This window comes from Pteropus vampyrus, unplaced genomic scaffold, assembly GCF_000151845.1.
Source record: "Pteropus vampyrus isolate Shadow unplaced genomic scaffold, Pvam_2.0 Scaffold123, whole genome shotgun sequence".
In the NCBI taxonomy this organism is placed as follows: Eukaryota; Metazoa; Chordata; class Mammalia; order Chiroptera; family Pteropodidae; genus Pteropus; species Pteropus vampyrus.
In genome coordinates this window covers 3,965,156-3,992,735 of record NW_011888904.1, presented here as the reverse complement: position 1 = coordinate 3,992,735, position 27,580 = coordinate 3,965,156, and the positions used below count along the sequence as shown (strand labels likewise).

Here is a 27,580-nt window from a genome sequence, read left to right as displayed (position 1 = left end):
CAAAACAAAAAAGACGTAGACCTCGGGCCCTCCCTCCCCTTAAACTACAGATATCACATCTGGACTGGCCTTTTTTCCTTATCTCTTTCCTGCTACAATTTGTGCTCAAAACCAGTTGTCAGGGTAGATCTTTCTAAAACACAAGCTTCACCATGATGCTCCTCTGATTAAAACTTTCCATAGACCCCTGCTGCTCTCAAGATAAATGCCAACCTTCTCACCTAGGTGTGAAAGGTTCTTCATGTCCTGTCCCACTCTTACAGAACATTTCCCATCACTCTACTTTTTTAGACAGTTCCTTCCTGAAACTTATAACAGCCATATTTTCAATGGCATTAGTAAATTTTTACTTATGCCTAGAAATCTCACTCCTTCCATTTTAGCCTGGAGACATCATATGCTTTTATCAAGAACCAGCTCATGTTACCTCTTTTGACAAGACTGTCCCCCACCTTCAGTCTCTCAGCACTTTGTACCCACTCCCATATCTCTACCATGACACTCAACATCTTATATCTTCACACATATTAGTTTGCATGTTCTATCTCCTCCAGAGATGCATGTTATCATCTCTGAACACCAAACTGATATACAGCAGAGTGCCTAGATCAGTGAGCACTTGATTAACTAGACTCAACACCTATCTCCACAGAGATGTGGCAATGTACAGGTTTTATTTACAGAAAGCCAAGATATGTGTGTGTGTGTGTGTGTGTGTGTGTGTGTGTGTATATACACACTATATATATATATATTAACTAAACTCCATACTTCTTAGTTTTAAATGTTTAACTGTCCTAGAAAGAGCTGAATGGTTTTGAAAATTGAGCTGAAAAGCTTTAGTTGAAAGGCAGCCTTTGAACCAATTTCTTTACAGTCTTGCTGGAGTAATATGCTTGTGCCTTAAATGTGCTTATTTTATATGGGTGCTCCTGTATGCCATTTGAAAGCTCTCTAAACTGAATCCATACTCGTAAAGACTGCCTTTGATTTTGTTTCATTAATGGCTCCTTGGGAGTCTCTGGCAACTCCCATCAAAAGGGAGTACTTCAAAAAACTAAGAATACAATTACCATATGAACCAGCAATCACTCTTCTGGGTATTTACCCCCAAAACTTGAAAACATTTATGTGCAAAGATATATGCACCCCAATGTTCATAACAGCATTATTCATGGTGGCCAAGACATGGAAGCAACTGAAGTGTCCTTCAATAGATGATTGGATAAAGAAGATGTGGTACATATATACAATGGGATACAAGAAGAGATGAAATACCACTATTTGCAACAACATGGACGGATCTTGAGATAATCATGCTAAGCGAAATTAGTCAGAAAAAGTTGAAAACCATGTGATTTCACTCATATGTGGGATATAAACCTGAAAGCAGCTAACAAACATGACAGAGACTCATGGACACAGATAGTGGATTAGTGGTTACCAGAGGGAAGAGGGGAAGGAGGAGGTTGTTGGGGGTAAAAAGGATCAAATATTTGGTGATGGGAGGAAATTTAACTTTGGGTGGTGAGCACACAGTGCAATATATCTATGGCATATTGTTGATTTGTACACTTGAAACTCATTTGATTTTATTAACCAATGTCACCCCAATAATTTTAAATAAGAAAATATTTAAAAATTTCTGATTCGTAAAAACTCTAAATTCTTGTTGTATTATATGTATTTCAAATTTACTATTTATGATGTCTTTCATCGTGAAAAAGTGTTTCATTTTTGTCATCAAATCTGTGGATATTTTTCTTCAGAGCTCTATGTATTGTTTGAAGAGATTTTCCTGACCCTAAGATTATAAAAATGTTTTTCTGTTTATTAAAAAGGTTGGGGGTGGGTGGGTGGGTGGTTTCTCATCCTTGGCCAAAGATCCGGGGAGGTGAAGTTTACTTGGAATACTGAAGGAACAAGCTAGTGTCTGATTTCTACTGTAGCACATGCTATTTTCTTTTCTTTGCCTTCTTCTAAACTGTTAAATGATGAACCAGCCCAGCCTTTTAAGGTACACAGGCATATATCTCTCTTTAGCTAACAAGAGATATCTCGAGAGGGTGCATGGGAATAATGCATATTTCTGATGTATCACAAAGAAGGGCCCATCTATGCCAAAGATGTACTTGGTCCTCTGTGAAATTTACCACCTGCCCGAAAAAACAGGCTTTCTACAGTCGAAAAGGTATGAGATCTGAACCTCGATTCTTAGTCCAAGAGCCTAGGCTGCGCTTCAGTCTGAAAAAAGGATGGCAGGTGAGCCCCAGGTCTGGCTAGCCTCTTCTGGAGCCTCCACCTGCTGTCACTGCCTCAGCTGGCCCTAGTCTGACCAAGAAGGATGAGATCAAATGAGAGAGTAAAAGTATGAAGGCACAAAGGGAGCTGGGGCCTGGGGCTTTGAGAGCATCCACAGGGAGATGGCATTCCCTCTCTTACCCGATATGCCTTTCTCTTTCTTTTTTTTCTCTTTCTTTCTCTTTCTCTTTTGCTCTCTCATTCTGCCTTTGGATCCTTTATCTCCCCCAAAATAGAAAGGGAGAGACATCTAGGGAGAGAAAGGCATAATATGGAAACTGAATATGTTTTATGCTTCTGTTTCTTAACGTCTAAAAACTGCTGAGTTGAGCCATTTTGGCTGTGTACAAATAACCATTTTTCTTCGTCCCCTGCCAATCAAAGATATTAAATAAAGAGGTAGATAAATAAATAAAGTGCTTGCTTTGGCAGCACATATAATAAATAAATAAAGTTGTGTTTAATATGTGTGTAGTTTTACTTTGGGTCACTAGCCAAGGACAGGGGTGAAAGGAGGACGTGCTCCTCTGCCTCACAGGAATAGGTGGGTGAAGGTAACGTTCCTTTAAACACCCACATCAAAACAACCCTGATCTCCTGTGGAAACTTAGATTTTCATACATTGGATTAATTGACAATGATAACTCATTAGGCTAGGAATCCTCTTTCCTGAAAGTTCGTGACAATAAGTTGCAGATGTACGTCTCTTTGTTTAAACTTGGCTAAATGTAGATTTCAGGAAAATGCCGTCATTTTCCTAATTCTCTGGTGTGTGTGACAGCCAAAGCCAGAATCCACTTAGCAGAAGAAAGGAGAAAAAAGGGGACAGGTTACTTTGGATGACGGCAGAGTGGTGCTTACCTGTGATCATGCTCAGTGCTGACAGGCATGCTAAGGCTTGGATATCAAGGTTCAGGCTCTGCAAACTTAAGGAAAAGTCTTTAATGGAGTCGAGCCACTCCCCAAATCCACGAAGGCACTGAAGTCGGTGCAGGACAAGTCCATTGCAGAACACAAACTTATCTTCAGCAGTGTTCGACCTACAAGAGAATGTATTGGGGGGTGTGGGGTAGAGACATGTTAAATAGGTCTGTTCAGTCTGTCCAACAGGATAGCATCAAAACACACAGACAGCCATGGGGCAACCTTCAGAACCCAGGGTGGCGCTGTGAAACCTGCCCAAATACTCTTGATGAACAAGACTGTGATCCTGGGATAAACAACCACCATCACTTATCTACACTAACTTCTCTGGTGAACAGCAGCCCTGGGGAAGCTACTAGACTCAGCTGCTGGCTCACCTTGGCTCAGAGGCCTTGGAGGAGCAGGTACTTATGGACAACAGAGGTGAAACCCAGTGCACTGCCTCTCTCTGCACCGAGACTGCTCCCTTCAGTGTTCCTTGGCCAGGATTTCTTCCTCATTTTCTTAAATGTCAAATACTGATAAGGCCTGAGGCTAGACACTACAATTCCACTGTGCAGATTCTAAAAACACTAAGTCTCTATAAGTGCCAGAAGTCAATCGCAAACTAAAAATTAGCCTAATGTAAAGAGTCCTTTTTTGTATTACCTTCTCTACTTTTAACAGTGGGACTGAAGAGAGCTATTTCTAAACCTTCCCTGATAGTGTATATTATGACCATAATCATCTCATTCTTCTCTCTTGAAAGGTGCCCTGGAATTTCTAGTTGGACATCTACCACTTAAATGCGGGGCCTTAGGCACTCCTTTATTCTCTGAGTTTCCTTTTATCTATAAAACAGGAATTCTAATTGCTACCTCCTAAGACTGTTGTGAAAATTAAATAAAATAAAGGACTTAAGGTCCATGCGTGGTACCTGGTACACAAGAGGCTCTCGATGAGTATTAGATGTAACTAATTCTAAGTTCTATGTGGTCCTTACTTTAATCTTAGCCTTTCTTTAGTTTTCAAATCTCTAGCCACATAGTTATCTCTTTCAGCCTACTGCATTAACAAGTTATTATCTCTTTAACTGTGCCTCTAAAAGGAATAGTTTGATTCATTCATTCACTTGGCAAATATTTCATGAGCACCATGTATGTGCCATTCCTGAAGCCAGACACTAGAGAAAAATTGGTGAATAGGGCACATATGGTGTCTGCCCGCATGGAGCTTATCACTTACTCAATCTTTTGCTGTCTGCCTAATAGGTGATAGTCATATTGCTGGCTTGGCTCCTGCCCACTGGATTAGCTGTAATGATGCTAATTACTAGTACTCTAGTTGTAATTCTACCTCTGTCTCTCTCACAGATCCCTCCACAGAGGCAAACAAGGACAGAATGGTTCGATCTCAGAGTTTAAAACCTGGATCTCACACAAGCAGCATCAGAATCACCAGAGCATGAGTTAAAATGCAGATTTCTGGATTTCCACCAAGATAGCTCCACATTGAAATAGCTGGGAATGAGGCATGGAAATCTGCGCTTTAAACAAGAGTTTCTGGTAACAGTATGAAATTATAGTGGGAGTGGTAGCTGAGGGAATAAGGGCAAAGGAAATGCTTTTTCCTATAATATTTGGTGAAATGTTAGTACATCTCCTAAAAATACTTAATTGCAAAGAAGAAAGGAAGATGGAATTTAAAATACTACATGTGGGCTTTTACAAGACAAGCTGAGATCCCAGGTTTCAGCTTTTTGAAAAATCGCTTCGGCTTTGTGTTTAGTATCGCTGAGTATGACAAGCTGAACCAAATCTTTTGATCCAGAAGCTATCCTCTTGGAGTAAACACTGGGGATTGAGAAGCTGTGAGAACACGTTAGAGCCCCAACTGGTGCACCAGGACAGTGACTTGTAAATAAAAATCTGTGAGATAAATGCAATGATCAAAACAAATACTTGCTCCCAGGAAACACCTATGCACCATGAGATTCCTTCTAGAATCATAGAATGTTGTAGCTATAAGGAGCTTCAGAGATCACCAAAGCCAACTTCCTCATTTTACAAAGGAAACTGAACTTGCGGTGATCAGAGTCTTACAGCAAGTCCATACCAGAACTGAGAGCAGAACCCAGGAGTCCCGACTACCGGTACAGTCCTTTACCCACTGCTTGGTTTTTAAATGCCTGATCATATTTTATATTTCCTTCTTGAGCAAACTTTTCTCTGGTAACTCATTTACAAACTCCATTCTTAAAAGGATGGAGTAGACTGAAGGAAGATAAAATAATAGTAATTACCTGATGGAAAGTCTGAGAACAAACAGCTCCAAAAAGGCTGATTCTATAAGTAATGTCTGATCTTCTTTGGGGAGATCAGTGAATCCGGGGATCTTTTCTGCCCAGCTTCTGGATACATCGATGGAGGCTGTCAGAAGATTGTAAAACCGCTGTACATGCTCAGCATCTGTGCCTGCAGCGGCCTGGTCCGTGGGACAGTACTAGAAGGCAAATCACAGACAGCAGCATTATCTCAGTTCAACAGGGATGACAACATTGCAAATTGGCTCTTCCAAGAGTATCTACATCTAAATCCTTACTTTTAGGTCCATGGTTAACAAAACCTTTTTACATTCAAAGCCTCATCTGATTCTCACAATGTTCCTATGTTATAAATACAGTGAATTTTGTTACTATTTAATAGACAAAGAAATGTGCTGAAGTCCCATTAGTGTGGTGGTTTTCAATCTTGACTGCAATCATTTGGGGAGCTTTAATTCTAATTTAACTGGTCATCAGGAGTTTTTAAAGCTCCCTGGGTGACTTCAAAGGGCAGCCAGTGTTGCGAACCAATGGTCCTCCAGGATCTACTGATTCCACTAAAGCAAAGCTGTCTCCAAACAACATGCTTACTTAACCCATGCTTCTTAAAGTGTGGTCCCTGGACCAGCAGTGTCAGCAACTCTAGGGAATGCACTAGGAAAAACATTCGGGCCTGGCCCCAGACATACAGAATTAGAAACTCTGAGAGTAGGCCCAAGAAACTCTTCTGTCAAGATCTCCAAGAGATTCTCACACGCAATGAAGTTTGAGAATCACAGAATTTTAACCAACAGGAGAAGAGAATGATTTTTGCATTTGTGGATGGAATTCTGAGAGACAAAACAAACCAGGAAGGGGAGGAAAGAGAGTGTCTCCACGGCAGGTGCCCAGGCCGCTGTGCGCCATCAGACTCAGGACTTGGAGCTACTTAAATTAACGAAAATTAAATTAAAACGTCAGTTCCTCAGTCACACTAGCCATATTTCAAGCTCAACAGCCACATGTTGTGTAGAATACTTTCATCACGGCAGAACACTCTATGGACAGAACTGATCTAGAGGGTCCAAAGAGAAGAAAGATAAAAGTAGAATAAAGGCTATCCTCAGCTTTTGGATAGTCTGGTAGAGTCAGGGTTCTGCTTGAATCACAGGAAGAAAATCTTTCTTATTTCAGGCAGGAAGATTGACATAACGAGGTAATAATCAGGGGACAACCAACAACACAGGGACTTACGAGTTCTGCAGAAACACTCCTGTAAATATGCATGTCATTTCCTTCACAATAACAGCATCCCTTCACTGTGTTAATCCTCCTGGGGCATGGATTTTAAGTCCAATTTTACCAATGAGGAAAATGAAGCTCAGAGAAACTCAGAGAGGCTAAGAGACTTTCCTGAGTTATATAATCAACAGTGGTACAGCCAAGACTTAAACATGGCCTTGTGATTTCCAGTCCTGCCCCTCTTCGCTGTTAATATGTCTGATGTTACTAGTTGGTAGCCTGTGGGATAGTTCTGAAAAGCATTTTGCTTTGCTCTAATTGGAGGTCTCCAGGTACGTATTCATTTGGTCCCATGTTTTGTTAGCAGTACAGTGACTGGCACATAATTGACTTTTAATAAATAGTTGTTGAATATTGTTCAATGAAAGAACAGTTAAGGGAGTACCTAGGTTTGCCACAATGCCCTAATCCACTGGAGGAGAAAACAGCCAACAAGCAGCCAGGTACTTATTGTAGTACTTATGGATGAGGAAATGAGGCACTTATCTTAATTGGGTCTATTTTTTTTTTTTTTTTTGTGCTTTCCTCTTTTGTGCTTTCCCAAGAGCCATATTAGGAAATAACAAAAGAAATATCAGACAAGGATCCCAGCTACTTTAATCTTATATTTGTCCAGGCCTCTAATTTGTAAAATAACATAGCTCTTCCGCTCACTTTAGTTATCTGGGGTAAATTATTTCACTTTTAAATTACTTCACTTTTCTGAGCCTCGGTTTTCTCTTCTGTAAAAAGGGGATAATACCTTTTTCAATATTTTGTTGTGATGATTAAATGTGATACTACATGTGAAGGGCCTGACACATAGAACATGTTTTGCAAATGATGACAGTGATGATACTAATAACAGTTATGATACTTGGCACTCTCATTGTCCCTAAGCTTCCATATTTATAAAGTTGGGGAAGACGTTGAACCGAAAGGTTTCTATTTTTCAGTCCTGACTTTCTAGGATCCTATAATATCAAGTCCAGTTCAGAGCCCTGGCTCCTCTGGATAATCTCACCCAGGGCCTGGATTCTATGAAGCTCTGGAAGTTTCTGTGATATAAGGACCATGGGAACAAAGTCCAGGAGAAGGAACCAGTTTTCCTTCTCACAGATATTCAAGGATGGCAGCCTGATCCTGGTGTCAAAGACACTTTCCACCTCCTTTCAGCATACATACAATTGACAGGAAGAGAGGAGAAAAAAGGGATTTATTTAATTTTTTTACTTTCCCCCCTGATATGAATCTAATTCCACATGTTTTCCAAGGGCAGGATAAAATGCGGGGCAGAACTACCTTTACTAAGCTGACAGTACTACATGTGAAACTCCCAAATGAGTGGTAACATGGAATAGAGGCAGCAGGTCATGGGGTCCTCCTTCAGGCTCTCGCACTGACTTGCTGTGTAGCCCTAGACGAGTCTCTTAACTTCTCTGGGTCTGCTTCTGCCTCTGAAGTAGGAAGTAACTGGAATAGCTGACCTCTAAGCATCCTTCTGGTTCTTGCATTCTGCTATCTTTCTATTATTAATTTTAATTTAATTCTATTGTGGTTTGATAGCAGGCATTATATAATTTCTATTCTTTTAAATGCGTTAAGGTATGTTTTATGACCCAGACTATCATCTATCCTGGTGAATGTTCCATGCGATGGCTCTTGCAGTCTATAATTCAAAATGCTGCTAATCACACCAGGTATGATGTGACTGCCTAGAACTTGACATTGTTTCACCGTTATTTTCTTTTAAAACAGTGTATTAAATGGAGAGAAAAAGACTGAAAGATATAAACTTTTTCCTGGCAATGGGACCTAACAGTTCCCTACTGCATTGACTTCCCTGAAACCATGGCTCACAACTCAATAATCTCTCTGCCTCCAATATTTGCTCAGAATCCTCCAGAGCACTTAGCTTTCACCCAGGGTCCTCTGCAGGCCTCTGCCCCTGCCGAGCTCACATTTCACGCATCCTGCACACAGGGAAATGCAGGCCTGCCTGCCTTGTGTGTGCAGTTTTCTCTGATAGAGCCTAGTAAGGAAGGAAGCCAGCAGGCTTGGCATGCCAGACTCCAGCCAGACCCTCTGGGCTTCACCTGCAGTGATCCTAGTCCACGTTCCAGAATTCTGGAGCCTGAGCCACCGGTAACTTGGGGGTGACTGGAGGGTCAGCATCCAATGCTGAGAGAAAAGATAAACCAAGTATTTCCTCTATTGAACACGGATTTAAAGAAATCAAACAAATCATTTTAGATTCTTTCTCTGCCTGGCCTGGAACTTTATAAAAACCTCACCAAGCAATGCTGGACCTGGAGTTGGAAGAACCAGACCCCCATCTCTGTCTCTGTGCTTCCCTACATCACTGCCTAGGGCTAGGCAGGTTTGGGGTTCACCAAAATCTAAAAATATTTGTTTATTGATGATTCCAATAAAAAATAGACCAAATAAAGACTTTAGAAATGAATCTTTTTTCCTCTTTATTCTAACTTTTTTTCCAGCCTATATAAATAATTGATCCATCCAAAATCTGGCTTTACCACTAGCCAATGACAGTATTACATTTAGTGACAACTAACGTCTAATGGTAATTTCACCAAAGCACCTAGAATGAGAATCTAGAGTTGCAAAAAATAATGGATGTTATTTAAGCCAAAATGTGCCTACACATTTCATATGGCGAGAACATGGCTGTACATTTCAGGCAGAACCTAAGCCTAAAGTAAATTACTTAAATGAGAATGCCAGCTCTAAAAAATTAGTAATGTGAGGCCTTCATCCCAGCGTGGAATCTGATATTTACTCTATCTTACTGTCAGTCCAGGCTAAATATGTAAAATATCCTAAGAACATTTTACCTCTCCTTAGAATGTTACTTTTTCCTGGGTCTTTATATTTCTTTATATATTTTAAAGGTGATCATTCCGTAAGCCAAATTATGTATACATATTCTTAGGTTCTTACACTTTAAAAAGTGACACTTTAAAACTGGCAGTGAATATATTTTCCCCCAAATTTATTTTTTTCTCATCTAATTACCTCTCCCTAAAAACAAAAACAAAAACAAAAACAAAAACAAAAACAAAAACCCAAGTTTCCTCTCCTCCCACTGATGGCATCACGGTAGTTATGTTTGTTTACTGGTAGGTTCCATGAGGGCAGGAGCTTCTCTTAATCAACAATGTGTCTGCTGCTCTAGAACAGTGGCTGACGCTAAGGAGCCAGGCAATAAACATTTGTTAAATGAATTAACTGCTTTCTGGAAAGCTGGGAAATAGGAGGTTTGAGGCAAAATTGAATTGTTCTTCTTAAACTATACTGGTGGTTCTCAAGTCTTAGTGTGCCAAAGAATCATCCGAAGCACTTAGTAAAATATAGATTCCTGCCTATCTTCCCTCTTTCCCGTCCACCCCTTCCCCCAATTCTGATTCAGTAGGTCTGGGTGTGGCACAGAAATCTGCATTTTAAGCCATCAGAAGGCTTTTTTTTGATAGAGGCAGTCTGAGCACCACACTTTGAGACATGCAGACCTGTATCCATACAGGAATTGTAGCAAGTGTGACAGTCAGAGGGTCAGGGAGTGAGAAGGCTGGAAGGGATCATGGGAGTGCACTTAGTCCCATCCCCTCACCATTCAGATGAGGAAACTGGCCCACAGAGGGGCAGGAACTAGACTGAAATCATCTAATGAATTGGTAGCAATTTGAGAGGATCTCCCGAGAAGCCTCATGAAACCACCCTCTTCACAGAGTTTTCATGTTGTTTACTTTGTAGGTCTAACATATGTTAGCCATGTTGTTTCTCAGGCTATCTTGTTAACATACATAAATGTCATTTGCTGATGCCTGGTTTTATCTGAGCAATATCTCTTGTATTTGGTGTCTATTACAACACTAAATGACACCAATTACCAGAAAATATCCTAGTTTGCTGAAAAATACTTGAAATGACCAACTAATGAGGATGTTAAATATATTTTCTCATTAGTAATTATGCAGGCTCTGCAGCCAAGCCTAGTATCTATATATACTTGTATTGCTAAATTAAAAGCAACTGTGGGGCAGAGAATAGCAACATTTCCAGAAGAAACAAATCAAATGTGACATGTTTTGACTGCATTGATATACAATGATCTGAGCTCAATTTTAAAGGAGAGAAGTTTGGCCTAAAGGAAATATGAAGTTCCCAGAGCCAGGAAGCCTTCACAGAGCGAGGAGCTCTCTTTCTGGCCTAAAACGTTCATTCCTTCTGTGACTTGGAACACAACTCCTTCATCTCCTTTCCCCACAAATGAGGAAAAGTGCTTACTTACCACCTTAAATGCACATATGCTGGTACAAGATTACAACATAACCTGCCTGGCAAACATTTCCTCATTTCTCTATTCGCCTGATTCACTAGGGGAAGCTAGTACCTTTTATAAATTGCTTCCGTCAAATCAACTGTCTGACTCAAATCTGACAGGGCAAATTCTTATTTAAAATGTAATTAATTATGGATACACACTAAAATGTTAACTTTGGCTATTGCTGGAGAGTGGGATTAGGCAGGAATAAATGAAGAGGAGGCTTTCATTTTTCACTTTATCTACTTCTAAATGGTTTGCCTTTTTAAAAGCCAATGGGTATATACTACTATTATTGTAATTTAGAAAATCTAATAAATCTTCTGTTCTTAAAACACACACACACACACACACACACACACACACACACACACACACACACACATACACACAGTAAATTGCCATTAAAAGTAGCAGTATGGTGAAATAGAAACATATTACCTTGAGTTTTGAGATTTGGATCTAGCCCAAGCTCTGCCATTGACCTTAAGCAAGCCACTTAACCCTTGTACAGCCTTTATTTACTCCTCTGAAAATATGGGGGGTTGGATTAGATGATCTCAAGGTCACCTCCAGTTCTATAAATTCATAAATATAAAACTTTAAGGAGAAGCTATTATGAAAATTGAGTTTCAGTGAATGACATTCTTAAAAAAAATTACTGAAACCATAAATTATATCACATAAAGCTGGGCCTTAAGTGAAATTATGTAAGAAAATATGTGATGGTGCCTAGTCCAAAGTCGGCACTCAATAAATTCATTTTGCTTCATTCATTTTGTTAGAATTTTTTAAAGAACAAAGCAAGTTAATTTTGTTAAATAACAAATTACTACATTTACCTTATTGAGGATCAATAAGGTAAATCTCAGAATCATAAAATCTTAGAGTTGGAAGGAACTTAATATCATTCAAAATAACCTCTCTGTTTGTAAGAAATCCTATTATGTGTTCTCCTTAGTTACTTGTGTTGATGAACTCACACTTCCACAGTAGCTTTTGTAGCTAAGAGAGTTCATCATTGTCTTCAGAGTGATCTGGAAAGCACTCTCTCCTTCTCCTGTACATCTGTCCTCGGGAGCAACAGTCCTCTCTGCCACAGGGCAAAAGAGTGACCTAATCCTGCCAAGACTTTTCCTTTCCTGTCTACATATTTTCATTTCCTCCAATCATCTCTTACAAGTTTCCAGAAACAGTATGTCCACATCCCTCTTGAGGCCCAGCTTGGAACTGGACTCAGTCCTAAAGTGTCACCTGAGAGGGCAGAGTTCGTGGGACTGCCACCAACTTGGGTCCATAATTCTACAGCTTAAGGTAATTTAGCATCCCTCCCTTCCACCACACATATACTTTGTTGGTTCATAGTAAGTGTGTATGGAATAAACTCCCCAAATCTTCTTAACATGAACTACTGACAGGCCAAGGCTTTCCCATGTTTTAAAATTCTAAATCCTTAGCTTCACATTTATTTTTGTTAACTTTCTTCGAGATGGTTTCAGCTCATCCTGTTCCAACCTGTCGAAATCACTCTGAATGTTGATACTGACATCCATCATATTAGCGATCCATCCCAGCTTTCTGTCATCTGCAAATGTGATCAGCATGCCTTCTCTGCCTTCATCCAAGTTTTTGACGAAAACTCACTGTTTTTAAAAAAGTCTTTTAATTTAATTGATTTTGGTCCAATTTTTGATAATTTTGTAAAGCTATCTTAAAGCAGGAGAATCCAAGCTATGAGGTTCAACCTGATTCCAAAACAATGCAATTAAAATAAATATGCTTTACAAAATTGAGTCAGGCCCCAAAGGTAGTATCATCATGACTCAGTCTCTGGTATGGTTGATCTGCTATTTTGGACAAAGCTAACAATTAAATTGGATAAATGTTTGTTGATGAGGATGATGAATCTGGTTTAACACACTGGATGTGCAGAGGCAAACAAACATGCTGGATTGATTTTTCAGTGTGGAGACAGTTCCCAGCTGGGACAACTCAAAGTGCTGGGGAGGGTTTACCACTGAATAACTGATTAGGCCATAGAGACCAATAATTGAATAATTTGGGGCTAAAAAATCACTTTTGGGGCCTAAATTCTCTGGATTGACTATCAATAGTGATTTCAAATGCCCTGGAACAATGACAGATTGTGAGCTGTAGCCTCAGCGTGAGCAGTGTAGAAAAGCTTCATTAATTCAGAAAAATTGCATGAGGGGAGGCCACAGTTGCTTCAGGGAGGAGAAGTCTTTCTTTCCAAGTGCTTTTCCAGCACCTACTCTCACTGACCACCAAAGAGGCAGTCAAGCTTGATATTTAGGAGCACTTCCGAGTCCAATATACTTGGCTTCTAATTTTATCTCTGATACATATTAGCTATGTGACCTTGAGCAAGTCAGTCCTTTAGCCAGTCTCAGTTATAATTTCATCTGTGAAACAGAGATCATAACACTTACCTTAATGGTATTGGCACATGACACCTGACATGTGAAGTGTTCACACTCATTATAACATTCAACAAATGGTAGAAGAAGGTTTGATCAAGGAGATAACATATAGGAGGGCTCTGTGCTAAAGTTTTGACAAGTATCATCTTATTTAATCTTCACAAACCCCAGGAAGTAGATGATATTATTATTATTATTATTATTATACAACACAGGTGAGGAAATTGAGGCATTAAAAGGTTTAACCAGTTGCTCAAGATTACCTAATTACTAAATAATGGCGTTCAGATTTTAATCTAGGGTCTGCATGGTTCCAAAGCTCTTAACCACCGCATTATTCTGTTAGACTATTATTTGAGACTTGACTTTAGTCAAGAGAAGCTACTTGTAATCAGAATAAGAGTCCTCAACCTTTGGTGTTAAGGATCTGCCATGCTTCTTTTATGAAGTCTTGTGATCAGATGCAGAGAGGAGGCTTCACAGACTATAATGAGGGTAGAGAGGAGGGAAGGAGAATCATAGCAGGTGTACCAATCACCCCTTCATTTCTGTCAACATTGCAACCTAAAAGGAGGACACATAACAGACACATTCATACTCTTTGCCAGCCGTTCTACAAGAAGTTTAAAATACTAATTAGGCCTAGGGAGGGCAATCTGGTTGTAGGTGTCATGCCAGATCAACCAACTGGGGATCTCTAGACTGGTATCTCTCTGATTTGGAAGCAAACTGTGTTTCTAAGTATTTTTTTTTTTTTTTGTCTTAGAATGGGGGTTAACTATCCCTACGCTTCATGGTTCCTTAAATGAGATGACATACTACAATGTCTAGCATGTAGAAATTGCCCAATAATTGTAATCTTTTTTTTTCCTTTTCCTCTTTGGCGAGACCCTGTCTCACTAGAAGCTTGCTTTTCTAAGTCTTTTTAAAAATTGACTTAAAGTAATGTTTATACATTTGCTCAGAAAATCTTTTCTCATGGTTCTTCCCCGTGTTATCCAAATTTCTGGCAATTTGCAGAATTCAAACTGATGATATTTTACTATATCCCATATGAAATAAAAATGTTGATATATTTTGGTTGACTTAAATAACAACACTGGTAATCATTTATGGTTTTCAAATGTTTTCTCAACCACCATTCCTGTGTGACTGATGTTCAAAACATCCCTCTAGGGTTAAATATTGTAATCATCTCCACTGTAGGGATAAGAAAGCCAAGAATGGGGGCCAAGTGACACACACAGGGGGCAGCAGAGGCGGCGCTCCATCCCAGCCCTCCTGACACCTCTTGATGTCAAGGTCAGAGCTCACTCCTCTATATCAATGGTCTAATCCCTCTGAATAAGCAGCAGGTCAATCAATGCCAATGCGATTGGGTAAACTGCTTAAGGATAACTTAAAGCTCACCCACATAGTTTGATCACAAAATGAAAAAAACCAGTAGTCACTTTGTCTAAACCAAGAAAGAAATCTACAAATCGTTATTCACCTGTGCAGATTTTCATTGGCATGACCACCAGGAATCCTGCAACAATGGGTATGACAGGTGCAGCACTGTCAGGGTCATTTGTTAAGGCATTTAGAGATTCAATAAGGCAAAAATTATTTGGTGCAATGGATGCACTGACATTGCTGAATGAAGTGAGAAATATAGAAAAGGTAGGAAAACTGTTCAGCACAGTGGCACTTGTTAATAGTAACATGAGTAGAGACCCTGATCATTCATTCGAAAGCAGAACATAAAACTTACTCTGGAATAATCGAGATCTCTGGGCGTTGAGTCTGTTAAAGCTCGGACAAGGGCATTCATCATACAGATCGGAGGAGAAGGTGGAGAGGGCTGAGAAGGTTCCTGCTGTAATGGGCTCTTTGGTTTGGAAGGCAGCCGACCTCTCCTTCCCTTCAGACTATCTGTACGGACAACTGATGCCAAGAGAGAGAGAGAAAAAATGTCTTCAAAGATTTTCATGAACAGCCATAAATCATGAAAAGAAATCAAAACATTTTACAGCTGAGCAACCATTAATGAGACCAACCATTTAAAAGTGGCAATAAGTTTGGAATAATAGTCACACAATGATTTAATGAAAGTTGAAACAAGCAGCATAAAAGTCACCCCATACTTACATTTGGTAATGAATTAGCCCTAAAAGTCTCCTTCTTAAATAGAACAAAAATGTATGTACACAAGCTCTCTATTGATTTTAAGAAATTAGAATAAGTAGTCCTCAGCTATTTTGAAATGTAAATATACACCATAAAAATAAAATGTTGGAAGGAAAGAGAAACTAGAAAAATTCACCATCCTAACATGAATAGTAACATTTTTTTCAGTGACATCTAAGAATATGTACAAGCAAACTGGATAAAAAGCATTATATCCATACCTTCTTTAACCATTCCAACACTCAGACACTTCTGAAATCGACAGTACTGACATCGGTTTCGACGTCTCTTGTCTACGGGGCAGTTTTTATTTGCCAGGCAAACATATTTTGCATTTTTCTGCACCGTTCTCTGAGAAAATACAATACAGAGATAGTCAACTAATAGTTTCTGGAAAGAGGTAGGACCTGACAAGATGTATTTTAATTACAATGTGAAAAGCGACAGTGCAATTCGTATAATTAGATAAATTTAATTTCCTAACACGCTAGCCTGCAGGAAAAACAATTTTATTAGTGTTAGCTGCTGACAATGAAAATCATCTCAGATTATTCTGAAGCAAGTCTCAGGAGACGTCCAAGTCTGAATGATAAAATCATATCTGAAATTACCAGGTCAACATATCATACCTTGGAGGATTAGATTATCTCCACTTTTAATATCCCTTTGGGAACAATTTTCTACTTGTTCCACTCCCCTGATTATTGCTGACCTTATTAAAATAAAATCAAAATTATCTTGGATGTACTTTGTTGGCTATCACTTTTGGAAGTCAAACATCACAGTAACTGGCTTTGTTCCCCAATAGAGATGAAATCACAAAAAGCAAAAATCAGGATTTGTCTAGTTCAAAGATATAGGAAATAATGTTTTAATACAAAACAATCACTTAATCAATCTGTGTAGTTTATTTTATCTTTAAAAGAATACGTATGATAAACCAGCCACTGTTGATTTTTAAAAGCAAAATCTTAAAATTGGTACTAAAAACCACTATCACACCCAAAAAAGAAAAAAAAGAAAAACCAAAACCAAAAACAAAAAAGAATGAGAGAAAGAAAAGAATATGAAAGCCATATATTTTCAATGAAAATTCCCATTAACAAGTTATTTCATAAATGACTATCGACATAGACATCAAAATAGCCCTATTGTAAAAGCTACATCATAACTTGGATTTGGATATAAAATAATGTTGCATTCTTCAGAATCACATATAATTTTAAAATGACACATGAAAATAATTAAGCATAATTTTATGGTCCAAATATAAGGGAGGCTTGATTTTTTAATAACTGAAAACTTTTGTGCAAATGGATGTATATTTACCACTTAGGGTGAAATCATTCAGAAATTACCTGAATCTATACAACTCCAAATAGAGCAGAAAGTTGGAATTTATTTGGTAAGCCTAAAAAAAAAAGAAATCCAGGTAATTTGGGGTTGGTGATCTATTTTGTGCCCAAAATTTGAGATTTATTTTCAATCTTTACTTTCTGCAATCCTCAGCCCCTATTTATCAGTTTTCACCCTATCACCTTTAATTTCATTTTAGGAGATCATTTCTAAACTGCTTATATAAAGCTTTAAAAATCTAACAAAGCCAGATACATTTTCCCTGCTTTAGTAGGTGATTTTAGTTTAAAATGCAAAATTCCAAAACACAAACATGCATTTGAGTTTCCACCATGTATATTCTCAGTAGTCTGTAAGGGTAGGAAACTTGAATTTCCTGGATGAAGCTCTCTTACATCGAATATGCAGTAATTTCTAAAACTCCATTTCTTGCCATCATCCTCAAGGCCATATGCCAATTTGAGTGCTGGTGGCATTTTGCTTCAGATATACATTTTCCCAATAACCTGAAACCTTTCCCACAGTTGTGTGTGCCTGCACAACTGGGAAGACAGGGAGAGATCGTTACAGTTCAATCACTGAATTCCATCATTAACTGCATTTCATGTCACATTTTTAAAGAATTCAATTTAATGGTAGAAAGCCACTGGGTAAAACCTGCTCCCGTTCCCTTAATTAACAGATCTGTGGGGCGGTTCTTCCCCATCTACCCTCCCGCCCTTTCAAGTATAGATTTGTTTTCAAGGAATTGCTGTAGAAAAGGAACGCTGTTGGGGAACACTTAATTGACATTTCTAGACTAGGAATGCATTACCACTCCGGTATTTTGGTCAACTCTCAATTATTCAGGGATGATTATATTTGAAGTTACTTCTCTTAATTGTTTTTCTTCATTTTCTCTTTCCTTTTTGGCTGTCCTTTTCACTGCCCTTCAGCATTTCCAATGAAATCATATAAAAATCAAATCTGTGAAAGGAATGCAGTTCCTTGACAGTAACCCTGGTAAAGCTTGAGTAGTTAATACAAAAGAAAATGGCTAACCGGAGGATTCTACATTTAAAACATCATAATCCTACATATCTTCTGTATGGCACAGAACATATTGCAAAGTCGTTCCACAATAATTTTCTCATTTTTCTGCAGAATTTAATTAATCACATGATTCCTATCCCCAGATCAAAAATAACTTGTTGCTTGTTGGTGTGTACCAATCCACCAACGTGCATTTTTTTACAAATACTTTGTAGTTTTCACTTATAATGAACAGTTGTTTTATGGCCCTTTAAAGATTATAAAGTGCTTTTATAAATGTTTTATTTCACTTAATACTCACAGTCTTTCTCTGAATTTTATTCACCTGATAGGGAAACTGAGGCCTAGAAAGAAGTGTCATACCTAATGTCATACAATTGATAGGTGACACATCAAGGACTCCTATTTTAGTGTTCTGATTCTAATTCCAGCCTGCTCCCAGATACAGCCTATTGGCCTCCCAAATCCTAGTTACCCAATCAGCATCCAGCTTCCCCTCTCTCTCCACTTTGCCCAGCACTGGAGGCTAGGGAGTGATGATTATGGGAGAATATTTGTGGGTTTGCAAATGCCTGAGATAATGGTCAGGGAGTGGGGACTGGGGAGGGTGGCACAGAATTAAGTGTCTAAAGACATCTGGGAGTCAATAGCAAAAACAGTACAGGAAGAAAACAAGGCCTCTTCCCTCTGAGTGGAATCAAGAACACTCAACTCAAGAGTCAGGAGAAACCAGCTCCAACTGTCCCACGTGCTGACAAATCACTGTTCACAGGCTATACAAGGTCTTACCCTCTCTAAGCTTCAGCCTCCTCACGGGTAAAAGATGGGAGAGTCTAAAGACCCTTCCGCTGTAAAATTCTCCCGAGTCTTTGAGATAATGAACAACTTCCACACCTGGTGTGTGGCATAGAGGTAGAGTGGATTGGTGAGACTCCAGATTCTATCTTCTATGGAAGCGGCTGCCCTAAATTACATCAAGCCAGTTGCCCCTGTCTATTCTGCAACTGCAGAACTGTGAGGATGGTGTGTACGTTGGGGTCATGCAAACATGAGCAGTGTGTCCTGTGCAGCTGAATAACCTCTCCAAGTTTCCAATTCCTCATCTATGGAATAAGGATAATTAAGACCTACTTTCAAGACACTCAATAAAAATAACTACAGAGTGGCCAGAGTTCAATCTCAGGTCTGATTCTAGAGTCCCAGTTCTTACTATGAGGATTAAATGAGATACAAATGTCCAGGGCCGGGCACGCGGACCCTATCCCCTCAGGATAGACAGACGAGGAATGCACTTTTGAGGTCACAGATCTCTGAGAATCTGCTGAAAGCTCCCTCCAGAAAAATGATAGTAAAATAATGCCAAATCAGGAAGTTCACAGCCCCCTCAAGTCCATCTGGGGCTGCCTCCTGCAATGGACTTCAAGTTAATCCACCCTGAGAAAATTATACCTCTCAAACCAGGAAGGACCCACTTAGACGCTCACTTCAGCGGGTGGCTGAAGAGGCTGGCTGCGGAGGGAGGGGACGCCAGGAGGCGGCGTGTGCTTACCTTGAAGAAGCCCTTGCAGCCCTCGCAGGTGCGCACGCCGTAGTGCTGGCAGGCGGCGTTGTCTCCGCACACGGCGCACGTGCCCTCGCCAGACGACGAGCTCCTGTTAGGCGGAGACGGCAGGCTGCGGCTCTCGCCCAGCAGGCTGGACGCGGAGGGGGAGGTTGTGAGGCCGAGCGGTGGGAAGGCCAGCACCGCCGCCCTCTTGGCCAGCGGCAGCCCGTACGGATGGCCCTCGAGCGCGGTGGTCTGGCTGCCCGCGGAGGCAGCTCTCAGTGGCAGGCTGAGCGCGGAGGCGGCCGTCGGGTCGTAGCTGAGGTGGTGGCTGCCGGCCGTGTTGGGTGCTGGCGGGTCTGGCGGCGGGGGCTTGAAGTGAAAGAGCGGGAAGCGCGCGCCGGGCACACTGGGCACCGCCTTCATCGGCGGGTCGAGCAGCGGGCCTGGCGCGATGCAGCCCGACGCCGAGGACAGTGAGTCATCCCACAGCGCCCCTGCCTGAGGGGGGAACCCCGGCGTGGTGGGGGTGGACGGCGGAGACTGCTTGAAGTACATGGAGGTGCTGGGTAGCACCTCGTCCTCCGGGCCGGAGGGGGGCGGAATGGATGGCTGCTGCTGCTGTTGCTGGTGATGGTGGTGGTGGTGGGAGTGGTGGTGCGAGTGATGGTGGGGATGATGGTGGTATCCGTGCGCGCGGCCCTCCTCCACCTTGATCAAGGGTCGTGGTCCGGAGGGCTGCATTTGGTACAGGCAGGAAGGCTTGAGTTCATAGTTGCTGGAGTAGCCCTCCATGAAGGTACTGAAGCTGGGCAGGGATGTGGTGGCTGTGGCTGTGATCTCGGTGGTACCAAGGTCCATGGTTAGCTTGGCGTAGTCGGGGTTCATGATCTCCGCGGTGTATTCTGAGCCGTAAGTCTGCGCTGCATAACTGGAACCTGGAGGCGAAGGGCTATACTGGGCTTGCACACAGGGCATATCTGCAGGGACAGGGAAAAGGGTCTCAGAAGCATGTCACCACTCTTTTCTAGCTAATAGGTAGCACTGGCTTCTTTGCTCTGTAATCTGAGAAATAGAGAGGAAATGACATCCTTTCCTCCTTTTGGTAACATAGATTTAAAGCCCCATGTTTTCTTCTCTCCTTTCTTCCCTGACAGACTGTCATAGGGGCCGCAGGATGCCAAAACTGGGCCTCCTTGGGGACCTCTGTGCCCATCTTTCCTCCCTTGCCCTATCATCCACCAGATGTGAGAAATCTGGTCTAATCTTATAGAGATTTTAAAAGTGGTTTTGAGCACTATAAATTAATTGGAGTGAGCTTGGCCACTAGTTGGGAGGACAAAAAGAAAGCCAATGAATGCCCTGTTGGTTTATTTTTTGGGGAACAGTCTACTGGTACTCCCCCACCCCCAAGTCACACACATTTATTTATAAACCTGAGTTAGTTAAAAAAAAAAAAAAAAAAAAAAAAAAAAGAAGGTCCTACATGGGACTTACTGGCCAAGGGAAACAGTGACATTCTAACATTTTATAGGTGCCGACCAAGGCTACCCACATACATTGTGGTTGCTTTCTCCCACTCCCTCCCCACTCCTCCAGACAGGGCTATCAGCCTGCACAAACTGGACCCCTGTTGATGACTTCAGCCAGCTAGGTGGTGAGGTGGGAACATAGGCCCAGGAAATGGACTCGGGGGAGTTTGCACCATCTGCAAAGAAAAAGATCAGCAGCTGCAACAAAACTCCCACCAAACATGCTCTCTGCCATATATGGTATATATATACATATATATATGTATATATTTTTTCTCCCCAATTCTGACTAATAAAGTGCATCAGTGCCTGTTTTATGATAATAGTTTACAGCTATCATAATAGGTGAATTTGTTTACATATTTTATTTCAGCAGAATAAGTACCCCTAGAAAAGAAAGCAGTTTCTTAATAGGTTTAGTTTCTCTGCCAGTTTGACTACATTGAGCCCCTAAAGCAACTGATATCCAGAGCGCTTACTATTATTGTTCAGAGAGGTTGAGCTGGATGAGAGGCCCTGAAAATTATTGGATCTAGTTGATGATTTATCTAATTATTTCCCTTTCTTTATGGCTAAATAGAAATGGTAAAATGGGCAATTTCTGGTGGTTGGGTTTTCTGAACCAAAGTAAAACCAGGTGCTTATCATCTATATTTGAAGTCTATAGTGTAAAAGGTGTGACTAATAGAAAAGTGAGTATTTCACATTTCCTTTGACATCTTTCTCTTACCCACATTTCCAAATCTGATTGAGTCATGCGTATATAGGATGAAATCTTGACTTGTAAAAAGTTGATGAGGGCCTGTTGGAAGAAGCAGTGATGAGGAGAGGCCAGTTCAAGCCTTTATTTTCCAAGCAGGGCCTTAAAGACACTCACTAATTTGAAGTTAAAGGATTACTTATCCTGCTGTCCATTTGTTGGGGTGAAATGAAAGGCTAATCATTTAAAAAAAAAAAAGAAATTGTTTGATGTTATATCTTTTTTTCCTCCCTTCAGACCGCTAGGATTTCTTCATTAGTCTTTTCTGTCATTCTTCCTTGGCAGTCCCTACCTATTGCTCTTATGTCTTCCTGAGGTTTTCAGCTAGCTGGTGAGCTTGTGGGGACTGAGTTCTATTTATCTGCATATCTTTGGTGCCTTCACAGGCCTGGCACTTGATATTCCTTTAACAAATGTATAAAGAGGTGTTACAAGGCAAGCCTGCAATCCTTTCTTTTACTGACTCAAATTCACTTCTTGATTTTTAGGTCAAATGCCTTTTCTCTTTCCTTTGAGCTTCAATAATACACACTTTCGTACCCAAATGATTTGGGTTTTATACAAACAAAAATGCTCTGCATTGCTCTAAGTGATCTCATAACTCTTAAATGCATAAACTGGATGTAAAAGAGCAAAAATGAAGACATTAAAATGTATTAAAAGATCCTAACCCATGCATTTTTCTTAAGAAGAATATTTTTGAGAAACCGCAACGCTTAATTTAATCTGGCTGCTCCACTCGGTAGCAACAGGGTGTGGTATCCTACAGAGCTTCGTGCAAGGAAGCCACCTGTGCTGTGAAATGCTCGCCCAGCAGTCCACTGCCCTGGCGCTGGGCAAGTCCACCAGTTTGCCTGCTGGTTGTGTGGCTCCCCGCCTACCTCTCCCAGCTGGGGAGAAATAAGGCGTAGTACCTTCAGACCTACCTGGAGGATATCTTGCGCGCTGAATGGTGGGGCTGTGAGTCTCTCCAGCAGAGGCTGAGAGTGGAGGAGGCAGAGACGTCTGGTTAGTCGAAGCGGCGGTGGTGCTGCCCGGCTCCGCGGAGGGTCCAGTCTTAGGGCAGGGGCTTGCCGGGCTGCACTCTTCCGCAGTGGGCTCTATGAGTACGAGGAAAGAGGACAGAGATTCAGAGTAAAACTGGGCTGGGTCACCGCGGCCTGGGCTGGGCGTTTTCGGAGTTGCTGGGGGCCTCTAGAAATGCTACGTTAATTACAAAAAATAAGGGTAAGAAAGCATTGCTTAAGATGACCAGAGTCCGGGGGCGAGAAGCTTCACAGCACCTTGGGGGAGGTCGAGTAAATGTCCGCACCCACCGCGCTCACCGTCGTTTTGTGGCACCCAACGGAAGCTAAAAAACGCGCAGCCTGACGTCGCCCAGAAATTGATCCCTCTGCTCCCACAATTGGTTCCGAGCTGTCAAAGTCAGGAAAACCGAAGAAAGGAAAACACTTGAGTAAAGAGTTCCGCCCTAATTCGAAGGTCCGTGAGTGTGCACGAGCGGAAAATAGTCATTTTCCAATCCCACCCGCCCCCATCCCTCAAACACAAATTTAACACGTTGCATAGGAAATGCACAAGGTCCAGAACGAATGCATGAATGCCCCGAGGAATTAAGAAAGTCTGCGCTTTTCATTCTAAATGCTAATGGAGCTTCGCTTCTACTCGCTGAGAGTTTCGGGGTCCAAGGGTCAAGCAAACAAAAGGGCACAGTGGAAATAGGTCCCCTCTGTAAGCAAGGAGACAAGGCAGATGGGGATCGCGGCTGGTAGGGAGGGCAGAGGAAGGCCCGCTGCACCCAGTGGGCGGTATCCTCGAGGGTGGGCGACTTCGAGGCTCAGGGCCATCCGGAGGCTCGGAGGGGACACATTCCCGAGGGTGCCAGCGCGGCTCCAGGGCGAGCGTCTCGGCTTATCGCTTCAGAGAAACTTTGTAGCTGAAAGCGCAGCCCCGCAGGCCTAGAGGAAGGATCCCAGCGTCCCAAACTCCGGCCTATAGCGCCCCCTTTGCCCGGACCCACTCACAGCTCCAAGGGTGGGAACGTGGAGCCGAAATAAATAAAACCCCAAAATCCTCGGGGGTGCGCGAGCCGCGAGGGTCGTGTAAGTTCGGTTTCCCGCAGACCCTGCGTCCTAGGCTTCCTTGAAGGAAGAGAGAGGGACTTGGAGCCTTCAGGTCCAGGGGGCCCTCAACGGCCAGGAAATGGGGGATTCCCTTGCCACCCCTAGTCCCAGTCCCAGTCCCAGCTGATCCTAGCGAAAGCTTGCGCGAGCTCTAGCCCAGGTACCGACGGATCTTCCCACGCCGAAGCAGGCAATTCCCTTACCACCCAACCCCCGCCCCTGAATCTTCAATGGGGGTCTCCAGCAATCTCCCACCTCCTCCAGAAGGTGCCCGCATACCCGCCCTTCTCCCGGGCCTTTCAAGCAGAGCCTTTTCCTCCGATGATCCGCTTCTGACTCCGGTGGGCGAGGGTCGCGTCTTTTCAAGGAAGGGGCTCCCCTCGAGCACCAGCGTTTGTCAGAGAGTGCCACACGTTTCCTACAGCTGAGCCGAGCGCCCCTCGGCTATCTCCGCCCCCCCACCCCCAAAACTGGCCGGTTACCTAGGCAAAGCCTCCGCGCCTGGAAACACGTTCCGCTGCTCCCGCTCGCGGCCGCTGGGGCCAGGAGCACCGAGCCTTGGCGTTGTAAATTAGGAAGAAATAACTACCTCTGTCAAAACCCCTTTCTTTCTCGTGGGCAGACGAAAGGAACACCCCCGTGTTCCCCTCCCGGTGGTGAAGCGCGTGGAAGAAACCGTGAAACGCACCATTGTGACCTGGGCTCCTCCGCGGAGTTTCCAACCCTGGGGAGCGGGGGCGGAGGTTGGGCGGGGGCAGAAGGAGCGAGGAGAGACCAACAGAAAGGGAAAGACAGATTCTCAGAAAGACCGAGGGAGAGGAGACAAACCGCGGGGAGAATTCCTGAGAGCGCACGGTCCCAGGGAAGGTGGTGGGTGGGTGCGGGGAGAGGGAGAGGTTTGGAGACTGTTGTGGCCTAAGGAGTCTTTGATATTCACATTAGAGCATCTTGTTCAGCTAAGATTAACTCAAATAAACTCTAACTTCATTCATTGTGCCCAGTAGCGGCGTTGGGCAGCTTTTGCTTTCCTTAACTTAGTTCCATAAAACATTTCTTCATCGTGGGAAAAAAAGATTCAGGAATGAATTAATGATGAAATGACTGAACAGGCGCCCCGTACCTCTTTCCAGGCACCCCAAAAGCTCTGGGATAACAGCCCAAGATTTCTGATTACCAAACTCCGTGTTGCCCTTTCCTCTAGAGTATCCGGAGGCATAAATAAAAGGCAATCTTCAAGAATGTTCTTTGGAATCAAGGGACAAACGCTTTCTCCCTCACGACTGCCCCAAGCTTCCAACAGGTTCGAGAAGTGCCTTTGAAAGTCAATCTCTACAGGCTGCGCTGGCACCACTGTTCTGCTCTCACCACCGAGAACTTTCGTTTTTATTAAGAGTGTAACACTCCAAGTAACTTCTCTAAAAGCGCGAGTTCTGTCATTTAAGAGTATAACATGCCTTTCCCACACGAGCCAAGCCAGGAGGAGAGGGACATCGTCCCCACGCGTGTTGGGGCTCGGGAGTCTGCAATTACACCCGATTACTCCTGAAGGGAAAAGTATAAACGGGCAAGTCGGTGACGCCGGGCAAACGTGTCTAGTAGAGCCCCAGGCTCATTTCAATACAATAAGTCACATTCTTACAATTATGCCCTCTTTCCTGAGATCCTCCGAGCGCCTTTGCAAACTCCAGCTTCCGTTGCCCAGGCCCCTTCCCTCCCAAGCTTCTTCTCCAGTCAACCAGCTCGGAGTCACCATTAAGTGTATTAACTTGGACCCATTGGAGCCCTTAGTTTTAATCCTAGTTAAAAGGCAGGAAAATTACTGCCGTTCATCACCAGAGCTGCAACTCCCTGCCGCTGCCGCCGCCGCCGCCGAGAGCATCATTACCATGACAACTAGAGCCGAAATACCCTGAATTACGTTGCTAGAGCTGCTACTGCACAAATCCCGGTCCTCCTCTTTGTTAGAGGCTTTTCGCCTCTTCGGTGGCGGAGGTGGGGGGGGGGGGAGGAGGAATTCCACCAGCTCCAAATATCCCCGTTGGCCCGGTACAGGGGAAAAGTTTTACATTGGAACCCACCAGCCGCTCCTCGAGCAAAGCCGCAACGAGGAGGTGAGGGGGTAAAACCCCACACTCAAAGTTGTCAATTTCAGGAGCGACGCTTCCCAGTACTCCAACTTTTTAGCAAGTCCCCCAATTAACTGGGCGAATCTCATACGTACTTGAGTGCTGTGGCGGTTCCGTCTTTAGAGCGAGTTTCTAGAGAGCTGCCCCGAAATCTGCACTGAGGGGGAGTCACAGCTGCTGTCCTGGAAAGGCTGCGGTGCACAAGCCCAGCGGCTCCCAGAGGCGATGAGCGGCTGGCGGGGGATGCTATGATCTTGACTCATGGGAGAGCGCCGCCGAGGGGTTCCGCGGCCGTCCTGGCTCTGGCCGCGACCAGGAGGAAGGATGCCGCCGCTGTTCCCACCTCCACGGCCACCGCCGGCGCTGTCAGCGTTGCAAAGTGAGCCCGGGAGGGAAGTCCGGCTGCCGCGCGGCGCTGCACCCGCGAGGGCGCAGGGCGAGAGGGGTGTGAGCGCGCGGGAGAGAGTGGAGTGTGTGTGCCGAGCGTGTGTGCGCTCGTGTATGTGTGTGCGAGTGAGGGAGCGGGTGTGAGCTTGTCTGTGTGTAAGGAGCGGAGGAGGAGCAGGAGCTGGAGGGGTAGGGGGCGGGAGGCAGGAGACTCCGCTCTCCCGGCTGCGCGTTCGCTCGCTCTCTCGGCACGTCATTTATGCCACAGGAGCCCTAGCGGCCTCTCCATAGAGTGCCTGGAATGCGAGACGTCAATGTGACGCCATGGGACGCTACGTCACCCTCCTCCTCCCTCCCCTGGCCCAGCCGGTTCCGCGTGTGCGAGGGAGGGTGTGTGTGCATGTGCGCGCGCGCGTTTCCCGACCATTCGCCGGGCCGCACAATGGAAACTACTCCGCTCAGCCAGCCCCAGCCCGCGGGTTTTCGGACCCGCGCTGGCAAATCCTTTGCAGTGGCGCTGCTCGCCCCGGCAGGAGTCTGCGAGAGGGAGCAGCGGCCCGCCGGCGGGTCAGGCGGGACCGCCCAGCTGTCAGGCTCGGGTGGAGTAGAGTTGGAGGAGTGCTGCTGGCTCGACTCCGAGGCTGCCCCGAGGCAAGGAGCCAGGGCGAGGGGGTAAGGGAGAGGACAGCTCTTCCGAAAGGGAAGGCTCCGCCCGCCAGCTTCTCCTAGTGACCTGGCAGCCGGTGTAGGAGTCAGGCACAGACCCAAAGACTCCCTGAGGTGCAGCTGCACTTTCCGCCAGTTTTAAAGCTGTTTACGTCTCTCGGGCCCTCTGCGCCTAGGCATTATAATCCCTATCCTCCCATCATTTGCTGGGTGCATGTTTCACACAGGGATGCAGATGGCTCAGGGAAGATAAGGTTTTATTTATTATATTTAAGGCATAAGTTTCCTAACTGGACCTATTATAACCCAACTAAAT

The 27,580-nt window shown here is 43.4% G+C and overlaps 1 protein-coding gene across 3 annotated transcripts in view; it reads right to left on the bottom strand.

Moving 5' to 3' along the window:
• Positions 1–26,858, bottom strand: part of NR4A3 (nuclear receptor subfamily 4 group A member 3) — a 36,708-nt gene extending 9,850 nt beyond the window's left edge. Inside the window, exons 1-8 of one of the 3 annotated variants that reach the window (XM_023534265.1) lie at positions 26,307–26,858; positions 22,889–23,062; positions 21,933–22,004; positions 19,677–20,650; positions 15,961–16,090; positions 15,324–15,496; positions 5,507–5,706; positions 3,163–3,341 (exon numbers count right to left, since the gene is read on the bottom strand). In XM_023534265.1, the coding sequence (XP_023390033.1) occupies positions 3,163–3,341; positions 5,507–5,706; positions 15,324–15,496; positions 15,961–16,090; positions 19,677–20,648 (1,654 nt within the window). In that variant the 5' untranslated portion in view covers positions 20,649–20,650; positions 21,933–22,004; positions 22,889–23,062; positions 26,307–26,858. Of the gene's footprint in view, positions 1–3,162; positions 3,342–5,506; positions 5,707–15,323; positions 15,497–15,960; positions 16,091–19,676; positions 20,651–21,932; positions 22,005–22,888; positions 23,063–23,287; positions 23,360–26,306 lie in introns of those variants that run through there. The other 2 variants (XM_011366252.2, XM_011366251.2) reach the window with 2 other exon arrangements.
• Positions 26,859–27,580: the final 722 nt, after the last annotated feature.